Raw genomic sequence first — 24,175 nt, 5'->3', positions numbered from 1 at the left:
CTCATAGCCAATCGTTTCAGTTATACCAGATGACGTATGTAGAGCGACAGAAATTCGACGAGGAAGACGACATTCTAAACTTGCGTTCTAAACTACTTAGAACACTATCTAAGGCTGCATCGAAAGGTAACTTTGCGTCTGCTGCCATGTTGGATCCATAGATATAAACAAACTGCTTCGGTGTGTCGCATAGATGTCGTCATTGTCTTGCTGCACCCTCCCCGTTCTGTGATTGGTCCCCTCGCTGAGGCGAAAATCTGGTCCATGGAATCCAGGCTGCCTAGCAGCGTGAATAAAATCACGCTGCGCGCAAGGCAGCATGAGGAAACCCAGGCTAGTTGGAAATGGGGATTAAATCCAAATGTGCGGGTATGACATCACTTTGTAGGCTAAAACGCAGAAGCGAGTTAGCATTTTAGCACTTCCGGTTCCATCGTCCTGAAGTCAGTGTGTTTACTGAATGGGGTTTAAGTTAAATGGCTGAAATAAGGTCTGTGGTGAACACAAGCTCAAGTGTTAATGAGCCCCTCTTAATAAGAATTTACAAGCTGAAGTGTGGTTGCCTTTTCGCTAGACTTAAAAGGTACACGCTTGTTTTGACAGACCTGAGATTTAAAAATGCACCGGAAATGCTTCAGGACCAGACATGCGCAGTAGCATTCCAACGAGTTTGTTATTGTTTACATCCTTGAAAAGGTCTATACAAAGACAAAGATTCAAAAAGCAGTCTCCATAGCAACAGCAGACAATGTACCAGATTCACCGGATAGTCATCACTATCAAAAGGGCATAACAGAATTAACGCTCAGCCCTATTCATATCTAATTGATTGGTTGTGACTGATTCAGTTCTAACAAATTATTTGTGAACCCTTTCAAAGCATGTTTCTGTCCGCCCTCCTGTTTTATGGTTAATGTCTAAACACCGCTTTTACAACAGTGGTTAATATAAAGAGCGAAAACACAGTGCTCTCGGGTGAGGCGAGCCTTTCATTCACTCTCATAATGTTAAAACACTTTCACGAGTTCTATAATCACCCTCATTGTTTTCCTGGCGACTCCTACAAACAGGCATTTATACGTAGGCTGCAATTCAGAATTTTCCTTCTCATTTTCCACCACTGTGCACTGCCATTATTCACGCCTTGAAGGCAGTTACAAAAGAAAAGCCATTACTGGCAAGATAGGAGAGAACAGGCAGGGATTAACGCAAAGCGCTGGCCACTGCTGAATCCTGTTTATTAGTGTCCAACACTCAGTCCAAACTCAATAAAAGGCAGCTTAGAATTAAAGATGCCGCCCTTTCAGTGCCAAAACCTTCTTTCTTTAGTGACAAAAATGCAGCTTCTGTTATAAAGGCATAATTTTGAGTGACTATAATCGAGGGGTCAGCTGGAGGTGGTACTGTATGCATACAACATGTTAAAGGGAAATTTTATCCAAAAAAAAAAATTCTGTCATCAACTACTTATCCTCATGTCATCCCAAACCTGTATTACTTTTTTTTTTTCTGTGTAACACACACACTCATGTTTTATGGGGAATTTCCATAGACATAATGATTTTTTTTTTTACTCTACAAACTGTACATTCTATCCCCTAAACCTACCCATCACAGAAAACTTTCTGCATTTTAACATTTTCAAAATCACCTATTTATAAGTTGTTTTAAGGGGTCTACACGATCCCAGCCGAGGAATAAGGGTCTTATCTAGGTAAGATAACATAATGTGTGGTGAATCGCAGGGCTAGTGCAAGACGAGCATTTGTGGTTAAAAAGTATATACATTTAATTTAAATGTTTTATTTAAAGTTAAAGTTTATTTATTTTTTAGAAAATGACAGATCGTTTTGCTAGATAAGATACTTATTCCTCGGCTGGGATCGTGTAGAGCCCTTTGAAGCTGCATTGAAACTGCAATTTGGACCTTCAAACCATTGTACCCCATTAAAGTCCACTATATGGAGAAAAATCCAGGAATGTTTTCCTCAAAAACCTTAATTTCTTTTCGACTGAAGAAAGACATGTTGGTTGACGTGGGGGTGAGTAAATTATCAGGACATTTTAATTCTGAAGTGAACTCATCCTTCAAGTCAGTCTGCACATGCTAACTTGGACTTTAAATTCCTCAAGAAATCTAAACAAACATTGGCTGAAAATGTATGGATTTTCATTATAAATCATCTGTGAATAGATCACAGAAACAAAGCAGGGGCTTCAGTGAGTATGTGCATATAAATGTGCGCCAAGCTCCAATAAAGGATGTATTTGTTCTCAGATCTGTGATTTATTTTCATCATTAATGGCTATTGTGGGAATTGAATGAATGGCTGCTGTAACGTTCTGCTATGCTTTCCGGTCTGTGATGTAGAGCTCTGGGCCTGAGCTTAGATTTGCGTCACATACCTCGAGAGGGAGAAAAATTCTCTTCGCGATTAAATGTGATTCCATAGACTGATTACGCCCTCTTGTATCTGACTCATTATTCACAGGCACACCCAAAGAAAAGGGAGAAATATTAAACGGCTAGACATGGTGGCACAGTAAATTATAATTATGCTCCATGTAACTCATTCTCTGCCAAGAGTTTCAACGAATATGGAAAAATAGTGCTTTCTGTTCTATTCCGCTTGATACATTACTGCAGAGATGCCACTTGTAACATGCTAACAGTGTTGGTAAATAAGAATTTCATTTTCCTCTAAGCCTGTAATAAGTCTGTATGGATTTGATGAGGCATAGCGGCACTATTTCTCCTCCTCTCGCACTCACACCCCCCCCCCACACACACACATTATCTTGTCCTGTGTTGCGCACTTGGCGAATGTACCCCTAAACAGCAGCCAAACATCTCCCCCGGGTCATCAGTAATGAGCATTCTCCATCATCTCGACTTCCATTCACTCTGCTCAGTGATTACATAGCACGGCCTAATGCTGGGCCCGGCATTACTTTTTGTACACACGCACAAATACACACACACACACACACACACACACACACATTAGTGGAGTAGAGTGGATTTCTGAAAAAAAGGAGTCCCATTTGGTTTTTTAGTCCAATGTAAATTCATGTTCTAGTATCATTTGATGTTTGCGTGGGTTTTGCTTGAAATGTTATGGAATGGCATTTACCTTACATTACATAAATTCTATAATTGTTTGTATGCATTATATTAGCATACTATTTATTAGTGACATGCTTGAAGTCAAATATCTTATTCAGCAGTACAAAAAGCACAAAAATTTGCCTAGAAATCTAGACGCACCCTAGCGGCAGCTAAATTTATTTTGCAGCCAGGGTAGTCTAGTAACTCTCCGTTGACTTTCAAGCTGGAAAAAACAAAATTAGGTCAGGCCAATCACATCGAGTATAGAGTAGGCGGGGCGGGCTAAACATAATGATGACAGAGTTGCGACGGTTCCCTACTACTTGAAAACAAAGAAGAGCTGCTGCTGCTGGAGAACAGTCTTTCGAATCGGCTTTGGTCTCTGGAGGACTTGGAGTTAAGTTTTTCTTTGAGAAAAGAGCAAAGAACGGCACTTAAGTCATTCTTAAAAAAGGAAGATGTGTTCGTAGTTTTGCCGGCCAGATTCAAAAGTTGAATCCATCAACTAACGTTAGCTCCGCTGTTGGGAAAATGCTCCGGTTGGTTGAAGCGCTGTCCTATTGTGTGCAGACTGCAGAGGGAATTTGAAAGACATCCGTTTATCCCGCCCCTCGGATTGAGCCGTGTCTATGGTGATTTGCCAGACCTAACGTCTTGATGCCAGGCTACACAAAAATAGCTTCAAAAATTAATTACGAATTCTATATATATTTGTTAGACTGAACTAAAATTACAATGCATTGGTGAGTAACATTAAACTAAGACTATATCGTACATATTTCCATATTTTGCTATATATCAATGTTTTAAAACTTCCAGGCAATATCATATTTAGCATTATTCTTCATAAGGGTTGTTTGAAAATAATGAATACATCATTTATAATTAAAATATATTATACACAAAAGTGAGTTGTATACATCATCTGAAAGCTGAATAAAAGCTTTCCATTGATGTATGGTTTGTTAGGATAGGAAAATATTTGGCCGAGATGCAACTATTTGAAAATCTGGAATCTGAGGCTGCAAAAAAATTTGAAACATTGAGAAAATCGCCTTTAAAATTGTCCTTTTATGTTCGCGATTTTGATTTCACATTAATGCTGCTCTTATCAATTCTCTATTCATAAAAAAAAAATCCTGAAAAAAAATGATCACACTTTCCACAAAAATATGAAGCAGCGGAACTGTTCTCAACATTGATAATAATAATTAAGCACCAAATCACCATATTAGAATGACTTGTGAAAAATTATGTGACACTGAAAATCCAGTTTTGTTTTCACTGGAATAAATATCATACACAAAATATATAAAAATCAATTGAAATCATAATCATATATCACAATATTACTGTATTTACTGTAGTTTTGATTAAATTAATTAAGAACATGTGTCAAAAACACTATTCAAACAGCAGTGTATAAATTAAATAGAGTTGTCCAAAAATAAGCTCTGCATTTAGTTTTGACACAATTCTGGTTTCAGTCCCGCCCCCACATCCAAATATTTGAATACAGATACAATAATTTGTTATCGCAACAGATACAGAAATAAATCGTGTATTCATTCATTACCATTTATTTACTTTTTTAAAAACCAAATCACATTACAATCTCATCAAGTTTATGATTTTTTTTATTTTTATATTATTATATTATTTATTCATGTAGCTTGTTACTGGTAACTGATGTTTAGCTATTATTAAGCTATTATTACTAATAGTCACCTTTTTGGACCATTAGTCAACAAATCCTCTGTAAACACTTATGGTCTCATGTCTGGGAAAGGCAAGGACGTGCAGCTTTCATTTAACTAAGCTGAATGGTCACTAAAACCACACTCATAGATCATCACTTCCAGTTCATTTCAATTCAAAAGTGACCGAAAGTGGTGATTTCTGAGTGGGTGTGTTTCCTTTGTACTCAGCCTGTCCATTTCCACCATTTTGACCCATTCATTCAGGCCAATTTGTGGCCTGGCTGACTGCTGGACAGTGTCACTTTAGAAAAATAAGTGGTTTATCCACTACACTTGATCTCATATTTCCGAATCTCTGTATTGTTGACTATTCACTCATCCTAGATTTTTTGTGGCGGCACAAAAACGGCCCTGACACACATATATACATGTACATATGTACATTTTCATTAATAAGATGCATAAGCAAAGCCACAAATGTACATGTTTGCATACATGCACGCAAAAACACCAGCATGCCCACACACACGCGCACCCTGAACCAGGACGGCTGCCCATATATGATCAAAAGGCTTGCGTAGGCAGCCAATTCACGCAGGCGGGAGAGTGACACAGCTTATTCTGCAGGCCTGAAATGCAAGGCCCCATCTGTCAATGGCGTTTCAGATTCCCATGAAATGCCACAAAGAGAAAAGGTGTATTCTCTCTTTCTCTCTTTTAAAATGTGCCTGAACTCACAATGACGGCTAGTGGATTGTGCGACGATAAAGCAAGGAGAATAAGATCAAACCGAGCTCCGTGATTGAAAACGATGATTTGATGAAAAATACAATTTAAAACCGTGGAAAAAAAGACGAAACCGTATCCAATCCCAATTGAATACTGTATTGGCATGAAACAAAAATAACACTCTTGCTTTAGAAATGTGATTTCATAATTGCTTCAAAAGCTATTTAATTTTCTCCTTATAACTTTCACCATTTAATCTCACAGTATATGTCAGAACTAATGCAGGCTACTGGCATTTCTATATCCGGAAAGAGAAGATGAGAGATTCGCAATAACCACGGATCAATAGAGCCTTTTCTCACTTTTTCACCGAAACGAGAAAACGAACGAGTACCAAAGGCCGTTCTTTTGAATCCAGGCAAACAGCATTGACGTGAGAAAAAAAGGGGGAGAGTGGGAGAGTTAGGGATGAATGTCTTTGCTTGGCAGAGCTTGCTCTCTCCTTTGGGAAACCAAATCTGGTTTCCATGGCAACTCCGGTAGAGAAGACAGAGCTCGAAAGGAGGAGGAAGACAGGAAAGACTGCGGGTCCTGTTCATATTCAAATGCCTGCCTGACAGTGTGCTCCGGAAGGCACGGTTACGGCTATGTTCACGCGAGCGTGAGAGAACACTGCTGTCTCGGTTATGTCAATATTTTCGTAGGCCTTGAATACCAGCCAACATCTAACCATACATTGAATACATCAAAAATGCATCAGCAGAATGAAGGAACAGGTGTAAGATTAAGACACAGAGCCTGATCTACCTGATCTTCCGTCCCTCTGGAAGTCCACGTGGTACCATTCTCCGTCGTTGACTTTTTTGTTGACGGCACGGGTTTTGGTGGTGCCCGAGCCCATGTCGAGCAGAAGGTATAGGTGGCCGTCCAGCATCTCTATGGCGAAGAAATCCACCTTCAAGGTTTTGGGGCTCTTGGGGTCTTTCTGCTGCTGCGGTTTGGGTTTTCCGTGGCTGAAGAGGAGCAGGCCGTTGGGCTCAGTGGTGCGGAAGTCGAAGGAGATGGAACCGGCTTTTTTGGCAGTCCACTTGTCAAGGGTAATGAATGACTCTGGTGTCTCGAAGGTGACAGGATCTAGGGTAGCCACGTTTTCACATTTGAAGGCCACCACACCGCTCACCTTCATTTTGGGGTCACCTAGCTTGGCCAGTCGAGATAGCTCGAGCCTTACATCATTGTTCTTGTACACAACCTTTATGTGAAAAGAGAAGAAAAACAGATTTCCAGTGAGAAAAAACTCACATTAGACTTTTTATCACATTACGTTACTGTGTATTACAACAAGAGCTGGGGGCAGAAATCACGTTAATAGTCTTAAACTCTGTTCCACTATTAATAAAGTCCACAAGAAGCACAGACACCCTAGCAATGTCTCTGATCGGAGCTGCTGGTAAATATAATTTGTTAGTATTATTTTAATGAATTAAATTGACATGCAATATTTACATTTATAATAAAATAAATCAAATAAAGTTTTTTTTTTATAGATTTTAAGCAAATAAATGTCACTTCAGTTCTAATTTGGAATACATTTTTGTGGAGGCTAAACCTCTGTCAAACATTTGTCAAAGAAACTTTGACATTCACACTTTCAGTGTCTCGAAATGAAAAGTACATATGAAGAGTTCAGATGCAAAAGCCTCTAAGTGCCATCTGAAATTTTCTTCTAGAATGATCATTTTTATCAAGCTCGTATATTTAAATTCAGTAATTTCACTTAAATGGCAATGAAAATGACCTATTTATTGTCATTTAAGTGAAATTACTGAACTTAAATATACAAGCTTGATAAAAATGATCATTCTAGAAGAAAATTTCAGATGGCACTTAGAGGCTTTTGCATCTGAACTCTTCATATCCTTTTACTATATTTCCTTTGTAATACCCACAGTGGGTATGTAATCATTCAAGCTTCCCGGTGTCATTTTACTATTCAATCTAAATAGCATCAAATCACAGAGCATTTTCCCTCCCAGAATGTGGGGCACAACACTTTCTCTCTATCCTCTACAAGGCCGAAACCCGATGAAATAAACCCGAGCACCAGACTGTGAAGTGTTCACTATAACCCTCTTTTAATTCAGTTTCGATTTCATCTGAGCCCTTGCCAGGAAGAAGATAATGGTATGCGGATGCAATAAAAGCTTATTGACAATGCTTCAGAAATGCCAATCACAGGCAGGCACAAGAGCCTTTCCAGCCATTAACGTGCCACAGGAGTGAACCCCCCTCCTGCTTCCCGCTTCATAAACTCACACGGGAGGAAAAACTCTAGCGATCTGTGATAAAACACTGCACAACATGGCCGCCGGAGAAGAGCGCATTACAGATGAGAGGTTAGGGGCAGGGACAGCAGGTGGAGGACGACACATCTGTCTGTGCCACCTGATCTGAACCATCAGGAGCCTGGAAAGCACTGACCAAATGCCCCTGAGAGGTGGGACGCATTCAAACTAATGCACTAATGATGAATGGGTTTCTTGTGCACCCAGCTCTAAATGCCTGAATAAATCAACCTCGGCATAAATAACTACTCGCGCACGGTAACAAACACACACCTAAAGGTCCTCAATGTACCTCACACACACTCATAATGCACATCTTGCATGAAAATATTAAATATGACCTTTGCAAAGCAAAATAATGGCAAAATAAAATGTTAAAAGGAGCCCTGTACAGCCTACGCATAGTTGTTCTTTTAATGCCAGTAAAGCTTGTGAATGAATCAAGATGATCCATTCAGAATCCTCTTAATATGAATTCTCGTTCATGAGTTCAAAGCACTAGAGTGTTTAATAACACAGGTCAATGACCTCAGGCCTGCTGCTAATCTTTGGAAATGATAGCACTAAAGCACAGACAAGAGACACCAAACGCCTACACGTGGCAGCAAACCACAGCTTACACGAGTCTGCACTTTCATGTTTTGACATTGATTGATTGCTCGTGGATTGGTTTTGAAATGAAGGCTGAAGGCTGGAGGCGGAAAGTGTAGAGTCTGCACTGTTTCCATGCTCAGTGCATCCACATATTTGACTAAATCTCACCTTTTGTCATCTTTAGGCCTCTTGTAAGAGTTTGTGAGCATTGAAAGTGTTACATTTGCATTAAGAAAGGCACTAGTATTATTGTATATTTGATGTCTCTGTCTAAAACCATGATTTATATTTAAACTACCGGTTCTTAAAATCTGGATGCAGGACTGTTCTCAGAGTTGCGGACAGCCAGCAAAAAAACAATGCTAAATACAAATAATAAGTTTTTAAAAAATGCAAATAATTAAACTTTAATATACTTTTTTCTTTTTTTAAACATAATTATTATCATGCTACAATCAATAACCAAAAAGCCACCAACATTTAAATTATATATATATATATATATATATATATAAACTTTTTTTTATTTTTTTATTAACAATAAAACACTGAACTAAAGCTACATTCAATCATTTAAAATGCTAAATGACTTTAGGCAGTACAACATTAGACTGTACAGTATATAAAAAATAATATTTATTTTGAGATTTGCAAAAGGTTACTGTTTTACAGTGGTATTAAATTATTAGTGTTTTAAAAGATTTAAGAATTCAAGTGTTTGATGGCAGCAAAGGTAATCTTAAAGGGATGGTTCAGAGTAATTTCAACCTAGGGTCCTTTGCACCATGACCTCGAGCCAAACACCCCCCCAGAAGCTTTTTTTCCCTTGGTCGAACATTATTAGTTAGAGCTTATTTAGAGATATCAGCCGAATGGCTTAGTGCAGGCGCTAATGGATCCAAGGTTGTATCTCGTAAATTACCCCACTAATAATGCCCGGAATGGTACCAAACTTCTACAGTAGAACAAATAGGTTCTGTGCTCATAAAACGAGGCATTGGAAAGTTTGTAAGTACATCAGGAGTTTATTTAAATAACACTTGCCTGATGGCTAATGCTACCGCTAACCCGGACGTCGAGGTCACTTCCATGATTTGGGAAAAGCCCGTAAAAGTCCTTTGCAAAACTCACAAGTGTGCGGGATCTCACGTGATCACCCAGTGTTGCTGAAAAACTTTTTTGGTATATCCAAATTATTATTAAGTGTTGACAGCTTAGTGTTAGTGTCGAGTGACCTCGATGTCCGGGTTAGCGGTAGCATGAGCCATCAGGCAAGTGTTATTTAAATAAACTCCTGATGTACTTACAAACTTTCCAATGCCTCGTTTTATGAGTACAGAACCTATTTATACTTGTTATACTAGTTATGAAATGAAAAAATGAGGCGATACCTTTAATATGAATTATGAGCGTCAGCAGCTTTCATTCATAAAAAAAACTCCGTGCTGTCGTCATGACAGCGCTTGACAAAACAACGTCCCTCAGGGCTTTTAGCTCAAAAATGTGCAGATTTGGAGAAATATTGATAGATTCTCATAGGTTTACATCATATTTCTATAGACAGGAATAATATTTATTGAATTTATACCCAAATGCGTCGATGTAATCATTATGAGCACTGTATACGCTGATTTACTGTGTTTTCAATTCATACCAACAGCCTGAGGGCGCCCTATGCACAATAATAGTCCATATAGAGCTGGTAAGTCCCGCCCCCTTCGCTAACCCCACTGGACCTCTAGGTTGAAAAATCGTCAATGCAAGTGAATGGGAGAAAATAATAATTTTCTGGTCCCGTTTGAATTGTGCCATGAATGTGAACATATGTTGTCTGTGAATTTTTTATATAATCTTTCGTGTGAAGAATGCTACAATTTAGCAGGTAGAAGTTTGATACGGTTAGACTTTGTGTGAGAGCACTTTGTGGACTACAACTCTTCGCTGCTTTCGACGCGTTTGAAACGTCACCACCATTCGCACACGGACACTAGCTCACGGATCCCGCTAAACATGACTGTGTCTTTGGTGCACTTCACCGCCTTCTTTCAGGGAGAGGACAAAATCGTTGAGGTTGGCGAAAACCACGGGTAAGTCAACTTTATGGGGTGACGTCACATAGGCGACATGTAGTCTTTCTCGTTATGTCTTTTCCACAACTGCTAGCCGAAGAATCATACCATATACTGTCAAACTCGTAACATGAAAGATTATATAAAAAATTCACAGACAACATATGTTCACATTCATGGCACAATTCAAACGGGACCAGAAAATAATTATTTTCTCCCATTCACTTGCATTGACGATTTTTCAACCTAGAGGTCCAGCGGGGTTTTACGGAAGGGGCGGGACTTACCAGCTCTATTGAGCACATGAAGAAGAGCCATGATCATGTGACATTCCAGGAAGCCACGAACACACACAAAGCTATCAGAGATCGCAGTAATATGCAGATAAAGATGTTTTGAAGACAATAAACATGATTGCAATGATATTTGAGTTACCTGTGTTTTTCAAGCCATGCCAGGTATTTTCATAATAATAGATTATATTTATAATGTAATGCTAATCTATATAGACTTTATCATTGTGCAGAATACTATAAAATAATATATTTTCTGTCAGATTTTTTTTTATCTGAAGCCAAATTAGATCACAGAAGATTATTTAAAACACTCGACTTGCGTTATAAAGTAAGTTTGGAGCACAAACATGGTTTTAATCTCATAAATTGTCGTGTATTGATGGTGTGCTAAGCTAACATGCTAGCTAGCTCTGGGTGCACCTGCCACATAGCCGTTATTCTTTTATGATTTTTTTTCTAAATAGGAATCCTTACTGAAATGTTTCTTTATTCCAGAAGGGCATTTGATACAGTGAGAACTCTGATAAAAGAAATTAGGGATTGAAACTCTATGAATAGCCTGTGAATAGCCAGTCGTTAGTAGCTATAATGCAGACAAAAGAAATGCATATTTAGAGCCATAACCAGGCTGGAGAGGTGTGAATGTGTGCAGGGGGAGACTGAGACTGAATGGGGCTCGAATGCACCACAAAACAATAGAGACAAAAGACTGAATGGATGACTTAGAAGATGACTAAACATCAGTAGCATTTTAGAGTCTAATCAAAATAAAGTCATGACATGATCTTGAAAAACATTTAACTAAATACAGAGTTTTAGACTTAACATCTTCATATTTTAAATATAATATGGTCAGACATATGGCTTTAGCTGCAGTGCATTTCTAGATTGCTACAGTGCCAACTTCAATTATATTTTCATGAAAATGTTTCATAAAAATTCATTTCTAATAACTTTACAAAACATTGAAGCTATTTAAAACAATTTTTTTCATTATGACAATAATTAATTCTACATTTACAATAAACTGCCAGGTGTCAGCTTTCAAATGAGATCATACTTGTGTTTTTAGTGCAAAGGGATCATGAACTATCTGTTTCAGTTTGGGTATGTCATTTCTGGGGATTTTTCAAAAGTGGGGTTGCAGCTTAACAGGTTAATGTAAATAATGGAAATTAGAATGCAAATAAATATTTTATTTTAAATCAAACTAATCTATTAATAAAAAAAATTAACTATAAAATGAAATGTAAAAACTGTTCATTTATTCTATTCAGTCTATGTCATGATAATAATTCTGCAGGTTGCATGACATCTATGGAAGCCATGAACAAAACTATGCATGGTTAAAAAAAGAAAAAAGGACATTTGATGGTTCTGTGTTGGGTCACGTGGTGACCATAGTAAAACCACTGACCTAGGCTGTGTAAGATTAGACATGATAAATAGACTTACAAGGTAAATGCCAGTGAGCAATGGTCACTAATTGTGGGTCTAGAGGTTAATGAATGAATCACCAAGAGCTATAGCACCTTAAGTTCAACCAATACCATCATTGTCTCCGTTTCATAAATCAATCACAATCAACTCAATTTAACTGCTCTTCACTAACGTACCGAAGTTAGCTAAATATGCTTTTTTTTTCTATATATAAAACAAAATGGCTGGCATTTTATGTCTGTTCATAACACCAAACACATCTGACTTCCTGGCAGTCAGAATAGCTCTTTACTTCACCAGCTGGCGTATCAGAGGACATCCCATTCCACAGGGATGCGAGTCTAACATGGAGGATGGAAGCTGATGGATGAGACAACATGTTCTCCACAGTTTTCCTCTCAGGAGTTTTACGATCACAGTCAAGAGCATGTGAGGTAGTGGACTGTTGATCTGTCGCACATATCCATCTATCAAATATTGCTGGGAACTGAGTGATTCTAATGTATTTCATTAGCCTGGCTTTTAATTTCCACATGAACTTAAATGTATTATTTACTTATTTATCCAATTTGTCGCACTCTTGTTTATTTGTTAGTTCTGTCACTGTTGACGATCTGTGACCCATTTTCAAATTAACAGTCTTCAGATGTGAGGAAACCTCATCAGCAATGTTAATTAGAGAATGCATTTCAACTCTGTTGCTGTGTTTCGGCTCCCGAGTCCGTGGTGACTGATAAATAATTCCTTCAGTTGTTGGTGTACGTGACGCGTTATGTGTTCTCACAGGTCAGAGACAGCACACATAAGCACAATGCTGACGTCCATAAAATGTATAAAAAGTAACTAATACAAATAATAAAAACAGCAGACATTTATGTGAATGCTGTATTGACGTATACAGTTTGCTATACTGCTTGTTCCGAGTAATTAACTCATTCAATGAAAGGGGTGTGTTCAAAATAATAGCAGTGTGGAGTTTAATTAGATGATTCCATCATTCTATAAAAAAAAGTGGTCAGTCACTGTCCTTTATTAAGGAAAAAGGGAAGCAAATGTTTCAAACATTTTTATAAAATACATTTCCTTCTGAATTACTAAGAAAATGGGCTATTCCAAACATCCCAGCAAGCAATAATCGTCATTTCACAGTCTCGGTTAACCATAGACCCGATAGTCCAGCTATAAGTAACCCACTTCTAGCCCAAATAACCTTGGTTACATGTCGTTTTTGCCAAAATAACTTGTATGATATTCCATCATGTAAGTCTACAGTGATTACAAGGTGTTTGCTTTAATTTCTTTGACATTTTTTATGCGTAGCCTGTGCGTCTATTCTTGGACTATGGTTAGACGTCTATTACATTTGTATTGGCAGCCCAAATTTTGCCTTGTTTTAGCCTAGACGTCAGGGCAGTGTTTTGACGGCTATTAGATGGCTATGTTAGATCAAAGCTAAACTAACAGCAAGAAGCCCCCGTAAAGCACCATTGTTGGAAAAAATTGTTACAATTTGCCAAGGAACACATTGATTGGCCCAAAGAGAAATGGCGTAACATTCTGTGGACTGATGAGAATAAAATTGTTCTTTTCGGGTCTAGTAGTCATCGACAGTACGTCAGGCCGCCCCCGGGTGCCGAATTCAAGCCACAGTACACTGCGAAGACAGTGAAGCATGGTGGCGCAAAGATTATGGTATGAGGATATTTTTCATGCTATGGTGTTGGACCTATTTATGTCAAACCAGGGATCATTGATCAGTTTGAATACATTCAAATACTTGAAGAGATTGGTGCCCTATGCCGAAGAGGAAATGCCCCTGAAATGGGTCTTTCAACAAGACAACGACCCCAAAGACACTAATAAGCGAGCAACATCTTGGTTTCCTTGGTTGCCTGCTTAAATACCTGACCTCAACTACATTGGAAACTTGTGGGGTGACATTAAAAATGCTGTTTCTGAAGCAAACCCTAACATTTCACAGGAACTGTGGAATGTACAGTAGTTTGTTCATCCTAAGCTGGTTGCCTCGATGCAACGCAGATGCGCAGCAGTTATCAAAAACAATGGTCATGCAACTAAATATTAGTTCAGTAATTTAAAGTGGTTTCATCTTAAAAAATGTCGAGTTTGAAGAGAAAATGTCAACACGATACATTTTTTAACTGATTAATTTATTTGCTTTTATTTGCTTGCTGTAAAAATAACACACTCATTAAAGCACTGCTATTTATTTGAACAAACTGTAATTAACTAATGAACTGTGAACATAACATAACTTTCCTGAGGTAAATGCAACATTAAGTGGTTGTTGGTTGTTCAAAAGCTGTTGTATTGACTCTTACCGAAATGTATCATGTCTCATGTAATCGTTCAGTGTTTCAACTCAGGAAAGTTGTACTGTATCTTTAAACAAACGTTTTCATGTTCATGCATGATTTTTTTGTGCTTGTATTAATTACTGTATAACTTGTATTAAAGTGGAAGCAAAGAATTGCTCTGCCGCTTGAACTGAGGCACTACACAGATCTGTAACTTCACATTTAAGAGCGTAAAATTTTAATTTTGTGATAAAATGGACAGAATTTGAAAGCTGAGACTTTGTTTCTTATCAGAAGTAACAAAGCACAATGGTCTTTGTGATTACTGGATGGGAGGCACTACAAAAAATGTTTGGTGTAGGGAGAAAACGCAACCCTGGTTTGAACTACGGGTGATACATAGGGTCAAATAGAGCCTGCAGTAACATCACTATTTTTTGTTTATGCATTGTTGTATGATGTTATTGTTGCATTAACTTCCACAGCCTTAAATTCAACACAACAGACATTTTCTTCACACATATGTGTCAGTCTGACATGTTTTTCTGTTCCCTTTTGATTGCCTGGATATAATCGGCCCTGATCATCGTCTGTTTTTAAATAATCGGCCAATACAGATTATTCCCTAACACACACACACACACACACACACACACACAACTGTTCAAATGTTTGGGAGAAGTTAGCTGCAAGGACGTTTGGGAGAAGTTAGCTGCAAGTTAGCTCCAAGTTAGCTGCAAGGACGCATCTCTCTTTTTTCATTCAATATATATATACGATATGTAACCAAGGTTATTTGGGCTAAAAGTGGGTTACTTATAGCTGGACTATATCGGGTCTATAGTTAACCGAGACTGTGAAATGACGGTTATTGCTTGCTGGGATGTTTGGAATAGCCGATTTTCTTAGTAATTCAGAAGGAAATGTATTTTATAAAAATGTTTGAAACATTTGCTTCCCTTTTTCCTTAATAAAGGACAGTTAATGACCACTTTTTTATAGAATGATGGAATCATCTAATTAAAGATTTTTTCTATATATATATATATATATACACATATACATATAATATGTATACTGTATATCCATACTTCCTATAAAATGAAACTAGTGCAATATACCCCAATTCAGCATATTCTGAATACATTTTTGTGGATTAAATGCAAGGTCATATCTTTCTATCATTAAAAATGTAAATGAATAAATGTAATATAGTATCAATTGAAGGTAATTAAATTACTGGGAGACTTCTGGGTCAAAAGACCTTTTTTAAAGTAGCAATTTTCAGGGCGCTTACCTCTTTCAGGCAGCCCATAAAGTTGTTGCTAACGGGGGATCCGGGCAGATCCGCAGTGCTGGGACTACCCCCGACATAGAAAAAGTCGTCCGAGCCCAGCATGGTGTAGTCCTCTTGTGTATATCCAGTGGTGGTCAGAATTCCATCCACGGATATTGTAACCTAGACAACAAAGCACAGGGAAAGGACACGCTATACTCACATATAACTTGAATGCTGTTACAGGGCTTTGGTCCCCCTCTTAAGGATTTGGATGCTTGGTTTTGTTTTGTTTTTGTCTTTAATGCTTCTTATTTATGTATTTATTTATTGCTTTTCTCTTTTTATTGATTTAATGTGAACCCATTTTCATGTCTGTTTCAGGAAAATCTTATTTATTTATTTATTATTTGACTTTTTTTTTCTTTTTTTTTCTTTTTTTGTGTCCTTCTAGATTTACATTTTTGGTGTTAAATTCTAGTATGCCTTAGGTGAGCTGAGGAATTCTGCGGCACATTAGCCCATGATCAATGTTAGTGGTGCCACTAATAGAGCACAAAAAATAAATCAGCAGACACAAAAATGGTGTTAGTAGTATGTGTGTTTCTGAGAGTTAGTATCGCTTGAATCCAGTGCGTGTGAGTAGTTTCAGCAGTTTTCAATGTATTTATATGAGGTAAAAACAAAGAACACGGCGTGCTAAGAGGTTAGAAATGAAAGCACAGGCAATTAGAGGCACATCTCTCACAGATTTGGTTGAATGGATGCATGCTTCATTATCCCTCCCTCTCCACATGCAAACAATGGTTGGTTAGAGAGAATAATTCTTCTCACAGATTAGATTGCACAGGAATGAGTACAGAGAGAAGGGGAGGGAGAAGTACACAAATACAACGAAGCTCATGAGACCAATCACAGCAGAGGTGTCTGCATGCATAAAAGCGTGTTCACATGAAGAAAGCAAGCAAAAACTACAACAGACGAGATGACTGGCCACCCATGCCAGCCTTAAATGTACTGATGAAACAGAGGTGTTAGTACACGGGGTGGCCAGAATGCACACCATGCTGAACAACAGGCCTCAAAGCTAGCTGGACCAATGAAAAGGCTCAGAGCCAGCCAGCCGAGACCGATCGGTGAGCAAAACCTTATGCAAAAGAACCCAAAGAAGGAAAAGATGCAAGATAACCTAACAAAAAAACGATAAAGATGGGCGGGACAGAAAGAGCTGAGGAAACCGAACTAATGAGAAGAAAAAAGAAATGGGGAATTTGGGCAGGGCAGGGGAAGTAAGCGTAAAGAGTACCAACCGCATTTTCCCCCTTTTTTTGTTTAGTATTGATGTCTACGATTCAAAAAAAGGAAAATAGACACACGGCAAACCCAAACTAAGAAACAATTAGAATGATATCTACCGAACAATGTAGTTTGTTTACCATAGCGTGTCCAATGCCTGAGTGCTTTGTGGAAAAGGGGGGAGAAAGGAAATTAAAAAACTGTGAACAGAACACCGTTCCTCAATCAAAAAAGATGGTCTCTTGCCAAGGTTAGTACATCAGCGTTGCACGTTAGTAAGAGGTAACAGGTTAGTAAATGACACATTCCATGGATGAAAGGTTAGTTTCTTTTCCCAAAAGCAGGTTAGTAAACATTTAAAAAGGGCAAAAGAAGAGAAGGAAAGGAGAAGCAGACGAGATCTGCACCGTGGAGTTCCTCTGGGACACATCTAGTCTACTCTGTTCCAGACACGGTCTCTTCCTATTCCTGGCGCTCCGCTAACTTTACTGGTGACAGAACACACCACTGAGCTTTTTATGTTTACTGCCTGTCCTATCCAACTTCGTGCCACACATCTCGGATCTTATCCGAGTCTTGACACTTCAAAGGTGTTCTGCGTTGACAGGTGATGCACTCATGTAATGTAGTGAGAGGTGGCGCTATCAAATAGTGACAGTAAAATATGGATGGCGTAGTGTCTGAGGTTGAATTTAAATATTAGTCAAGGGGAACAGTGTTAAGGGTACGCTCACTCATGTCTAAAAGCTGAATTAATGGCTGGTACATGAAAACTTCAATATCGGGAGCGTCTTTTTTACATTAACTCTTCTCTATGCTACATAAATTAAGCTTATTTAAAATGCTAAAAGTGCATCAAAAGCCTAGAACTTTCTCTGTAGTAGTGGACTTTTAGTAGCAACTTTCAAACACATTATATGGAAACCTGAACTATTTTAAATGGATGCATGTCTTGGTTAAAGTGTTTACGGTTAAATCTATTCCGAGGGTTAGTTTGATGCTACTAATCTGAATCTGAATGTATCCAATCTCGAACTCTGCCTTTTCTGCGCGGTTACCTGACGAAGGTTCCTGGTAACCTTCACATCATGCCAGGCATTGTCATTAAATTTCCCATTGACGGGCTCCACCAGGGCCTCGAAGGCCCCAGAGCCCAGGTTGATGACCAGCGAGACGGCACCATTCTTCAGCGCCAGGTTGACGTAGTCTGCAGACTTTCCGGTGTGGAGCATCAGTCCATTGCGCTGCAGGGTCTTGAAGGAGAGGGTAATCTCATCGCTACTGCTCTGGATGGGGTTCGGGGACAGGTCGTAACAGAAATACTCTGAACCCTTGAAGGTGGCCACATACTCTTCCCTCTCTGTAAGAACATGGAGAAACAAAGCATGTAAGCCAGGAGCAGACCAGCATTTTGCATTAAAAGAGGTTGTTCAAATGCATTCATATAAAAGTTTAATTGGAAAGATGAGCAAATGACATGATGCTTTTTTGCGCCATCTATTAATTTATTAAAAAATACATTAAAATGCAATTTATAACTACAATGAAGGATTGATCAAACCTGTTATGATAGGGAAATAAAAAAAAATTGGGAGGGGGTGGGGGGAATAAAGTAAAAAAATGATTCAGTGTATTTTTATTAAAACCTTATTTAAAAAAAAACAAAAAAAAACTAAACTAGTTTGTCATAATCCTTTATTACTATTCATTAGAGAGAGAAAAACTAACATTGAAAACCTGTCCACCAAATCAACAGTAATGTGGTCCAACCAACATGCAAGAAAAAAGGAAATGACATCATAGATATGACCCCTGCAGACCATCATGACTGTGTCTAGATCAAGTCTCAAGTCTTTTTATTACAAGGCACGGTTAGTTCAGGTTGTAAAATGCCATGCGGTACGACTACACAAAACCTTGATATTCATGACATTTACAATAATAATGAAATAAAAATACTTCTTAAAACATTTAAAAAAAATGTTGATACTCGCACACATATTTAAGATTTATGCTAAATGCTAATACGTTTTACTTTGTTGCACCACATGGCATTTTTAGAGTCATTCAAATTATACTTTTCTTGAAAAATGGTTTATGAGTTTTTTTCGTTTTTTTCAAAAAACATAAAAAAATGAATACCAAGCACATATGCATTAAAGCGTTTCTTTGTTGTGGATGTATTTATATGTCATTGGCCCTCCATCACATAATAATACAGAGCAGAACACTTACCGTCCATCTACGGCTCCCATGCTTTAGACACAAGACTTGCTATATTCAAATTACCTACCTGTACAAAGCCAAAAGCCAGTCAAAAGTCATACTAAAGGGGTCAAACGTTGTAGAAACTCAACACAGTCAATCTGAGAGTGATTGGTTGCTGTCAGTATGCCCGCACATACACACACCTGAGATTGAGGTCAGAGCCATCTTGCTCATAAATGAGAACCAAGGTCCTTGATAATGGTGACCATAAATAAAGCAGCCACACATATCAGGGCATAATTACCAAATCAGTCAGCGAGACCCATTACTGTAAGCGTGCTGGCACAGAACCCAGGCACCCACACTCTCACTCCTCTTCCCATTTGCGCAAACAGCTCCGACTGTCACACAGATCTGAGAGTATTTTGGGAACTTGGTTAAAATATTAACTGAAGAGGCGCCCATTAATAAAGTGTGAAGTCCTATCTCCACAGCTACCTTCTTACCGGTAAATACAATTATATTATTACAGAGCAGAGCTGAGTCTACTTCTCATCAGGAATATTAATGACTTTAACAGGCAATTTACAGCAACACTGAACCAAATTACCATAAATCCAGGAATCTGCAACACAATTAACCTAACACACCATAAGACCAGCTCATTTGCTCTGGAATTATCTGGAATATTCTTAAGATAAACCCTGGAGATATCAACAAGGCTCATTTACTCCATCTTTTTCTCCATCCTTCATCACCCTTCCTGTGTCCACTGCGAGTTAAATAAGCTTTTTGCCTCAGCTGATGAGGTGTGTTTGTGTGTCTGTGTGTGTGTGTGTGTGTCTGTGTGTGTACAAAGAGCCAAAGGGTGGTGCTGTATCTGGCTCTCTTCCACCTCCTCTATATACCACTGAGTCAGCTATAATGTGACTCAGTGCAGGAAGGCGCCCACAGAGTCGCACCAGCAAAACAGGCTTTTGCATTAACACACACACAGTGGGCCTTACACACAACATTTCACACAGGTATATATATTGGATGCCCAGAATAACTACAAAATGGCCTTCAAAACCCAATTCCGATGCCAGTAACAGAGTGTGTTATGAGTCTTTCGTCTCAATTCGTCTCCGTTGTGACTCTGCTGTCCAGTCTCCCATCAGATTTGTTCTCTGCAAAAACTCTTACAGGAAATAAAATCTTCATCTTCAAGAGCAAATAACCAGGAAAGGCTTGATTAAATGCAGCATTAAAATATATGCCATCATAAATATGCATGTATCATACATAACATCATACGTATTTTCTGTTTCTGTTTTAAGCCATATACCTTGTTATCATTCATTTTTGACAGTGTCTATTTACGCCAACCAACCTCTAACCGCCACTGCTCATTCAATTTACCCTTATAAAACAGCAAATTACTTCCATTTTGCACGATTCACACACAAGATGCTATTTGTCGCCATTTACACTTGGTAGAACCTACTTCTATTTACATACTGTACCTTTTTTCCTCTATAGTCCATATACATGGTAGTCATTCATGCTCCACCATTTCTCTTACTTACAGGATTAAACAGAATGTTTTTGCATCTGAAATGAGCAAGATCGCTTGCATGTTTGCTGTCAGGTCCAAAATAATTGCCACTGCCTCATCTTTGAATAACGGCCTTTTTGTAAAGCTTGCTTTTACATACGCCAAACAATCCACGCCCAAATGAGCCATACATTTTTATTTTCTTTGAAAGCTCATAGTACAATCTATGCGGTTTAAATTGTCTATCAACCTGCCGACATAGCATTTTAAGATACATGCCATTTGTGATGGCTGATTCCTTTTGGAATAATTCTGCTTTCTCTGTTAACACAAACAGTGAATTTATGATGTACACAAACAAAGATGTAGCTGATATCATTGCCTCAGCCCCAATCTTCTATTTTAGCACTACTAATTTGGTGTGGCTGCCTTCTACCGTATTTTGAAGCAGCAGCACACTTCTGATGTTTATACATTTAGAAAATTGTCAATTTTCCTACTCAGTCAGTGTTAAAGTGTCCCTATTATGCTTTTTCAAATATTACCCTTCGTATAGAATCAGAATCTTCGAACAAACCATTTTCAGACTTTTTGAGGAAAGAGGTGATGATGAGCGATGTAAACTATGAGAAAATAGATTTTTGGATTCATGTAAACCATGGGTGTCCTACTCAGTTCTTGGAGGTCCAAAGTCCTACAGAGTTTAGTTCCAACCCTGCTCCAACACACATACCTGTAGCAGGGGGTCTGTATCTCTTACCATTGGAGAAAGCGTAGCGCCTAACTTGGATCACGTGACGCACCTCAGCATATCGTGTAATGGCAGTGACATCAGTGCTCGCAGTTCACAGTTTTATGACAGTTCGTCACAGCTTACGTTAATCAGTTTCTTGTGGATTATTAGAATGAATCAAAAGTTCGCAAGAACACAGTTTATTTGAAACAGAAATCGTTTCTAACATTATAATTGTCTATACTGCCTCTTTTGATCAATTTAATGTGTTCTTGCTGAATAAAAGTATTCAGTTCTTTTAAAAAAACGACTCCAAACTTTGCACAGTATAGTGCACCTTTTGTATAATTATTGTGTAGGGTCTCCACATGATATCCAATACGTACAAAAATCAGTTGAGAACTACTCAACTGCTATAGCTCCTGTTAACACTTGTGGAGTGATTCCTGGTACGCTGCTGACTGAGCAATTATCTCTTCATCAGCTTAAATTTAGACAGGAACGTTGGGGGCAGCATGTCTGTGGGCTTGTTACCTCAAAGCTGCTACAGGCGACAGCCTGTGAATGCTGAACACAGTCACCCAACCATTGAGAACTCCCATGCTACAGGAAGACAAGCTGTAATATGTTTTACTGTATGATTTCCCTCTCACCATGACACAGTTGAAAAAAAAAGAGCTTTATGAAAGCTGCAATTTGATGCTTCCCCAATAACGGTAAAAAAAAAGCAGTGTCAACTTTAATTATCTGTATTGTGCTGCATGTGATAAACGCAATATGACAGACTTGGTCTAATTAGCAGAACTGCAGGGGTGGTTAATACATTAATACATTGTTCTATTCAACAACAGACATTTCATAAACTCATTTTGACATGCCCATATCTTTTTCCATAATCATTATTTTGATATTTAAAATGTGATATTTAAGAATAAGAACACAATAAAATATTAATTTTGAAATTAAATCCCCTTTAACAATTATACGACGGCACAATCTCCAAGGGCCTCAGCAGCAACAAAGCCAATAATGCTACACAAAACAGTCAACATTAATAATTGACGTCGTACATAAAACTCATTAATTTGGGCCTTTTAATATCTCCTTATAAAACTACACCACTAAATGACATCACTAAATGACACCAAAATGAAAATTAATTAAAATCACAGGAGTTTCTCTGACAGAATAGGCTGATCTCAGTGAACGTTTGGTGTCAGACTGAACAGGGACTAAGCGCCAGATAAACTGTCAAAGCTGTCTACATTGATTTTTCATAAGGCGAAGTTCGCTCACAGTTATGTAAGAAAAAAGTAAAGCTATTTCAACAGTAGCTCATGGACTATGAATTTGTAATCTGTAGAGAAATACTGCACTGTCACTGACTTAAGTATAAATAATACACCTGTCAACCTTGCACCTCAGTGTACCAGCTAGCTTGTGCATTAATTTGATCTGTATGCTTTGATTCTTCCTCTCTTTGTGTTTTAGCCAAACGCCCTTTATAGGCTCTCTAGAGATATGTTATGGCGAATCACATATAGCTTCACCACCATGGCCCCATTCACGCTGTAGGGAATACAAGAGCGGAGATAAACGACAGTGGGGCTGAAAAGGAGACTGAGGCTCTGGGCACAGATAAATCTAGTGGGAGGAAACACTTCTTCAAGCTTGTCCACTAGATCAAGATTACTTGCAAACCCATTCAAGTAATAGCTTAGCCACTTGTATCTGCGCCTGCTTGAGAATCTGCTTGAGAAGGGGGTGAGGGTAACAGCATGCCGTTACACACATGCTATTGGTGTTTTATTTAATAATGATGTCTAAATAAACCACAGCATAAAATCAGGCATCTCAACACAACATTCCATAGCCTAACTGTTCGAATCCAAGCTACTTGTTTCCATTTAATGAAATTGAATAGTGACCACCACTGTCTGCTCAAAATTCTATTTCACTGTATGGGAAATAAGCTTCTTGGACATTCTGCTAAACATCTTATTTTTTTCTTCCATGCAAGAAATAAAGTCAAACGGGGTTTGGAACATCGTGATCATGAGTATATTTTTGGGTGAACTATCCCGTTAAGTCATTTTTGAAACACTTTTGTTTTGACCTGCATAAAGCAAACATTTTTTATAAAAATCTTGCTGCTTTGTCAGAGAAGTGAGGAAACTCCCTTCAAAGCTCTAGGAAATACTGAAATAGCAAGGCATTCTGGGGAGAAGCAGAAGCAATTAAGTAAGCTCATATTACATGCATGTGCATTCACACATTTCTTTCTCTCTCTTCCATAACACATCCACCCTTTCTATCATTTATCACCAGCCTTCACTTCGCGCCTCTCCATTTTTCACACCTTTCTTCCCTGAGCCTCCAGCTTTATAATTCTGAGCAAAATATTGTCCTCCATTCTAGTGTATAGTAGAGCAGTACATCCCCAAACAATTTGCACTCAGTGTGTGTGTGTGTGTGTGTGTGTGTGTGTGTGTGTGTAGACACTCACCTTGTGTGTAGACACTCAC

The 24,175-nt window shown here is 38.3% G+C and overlaps 1 protein-coding gene across 18 annotated transcripts in view; it reads right to left on the bottom strand.

The window, feature by feature from the left end:
* nrxn1a (neurexin 1a) overlaps positions 1 to 24,175 on the bottom strand; it is a 187,350-nt gene that overhangs the window by 97,293 nt on the left and 65,882 nt on the right. For 12 of the 18 annotated variants that reach the window (XM_084434093.1, XM_084434112.1, XM_084434094.1 and 9 more), the window contains 4 exons: positions 18,231 to 18,532; positions 17,313 to 17,336; positions 15,898 to 16,059; positions 6,346 to 6,790 (listed from right to left, as the gene is read on the bottom strand). In XM_084434093.1, coding sequence (XP_084290219.1) covers positions 6,346 to 6,790; positions 15,898 to 16,059; positions 17,313 to 17,336; positions 18,231 to 18,532 — 933 coding nt within the window. The remainder of the gene's footprint in view (positions 1 to 6,345; positions 6,791 to 15,897; positions 16,060 to 17,312; positions 17,337 to 18,230; positions 18,533 to 24,175) is intronic. The other 6 variants (XM_084434109.1, XM_084434111.1, XM_084434096.1 and 3 more) reach the window with 1 other exon arrangement.

This window comes from Rutilus rutilus (genome assembly GCF_951802725.1).
Source record: "Rutilus rutilus genome assembly, chromosome: 16".
NCBI classification, from domain to species: Eukaryota; Metazoa; Chordata; class Actinopteri; order Cypriniformes; family Leuciscidae; genus Rutilus; species Rutilus rutilus.
The sequence above is the reverse complement of the archived record's forward strand: the minus strand, read 5'-3'. Positions and strand labels throughout refer to the sequence as shown.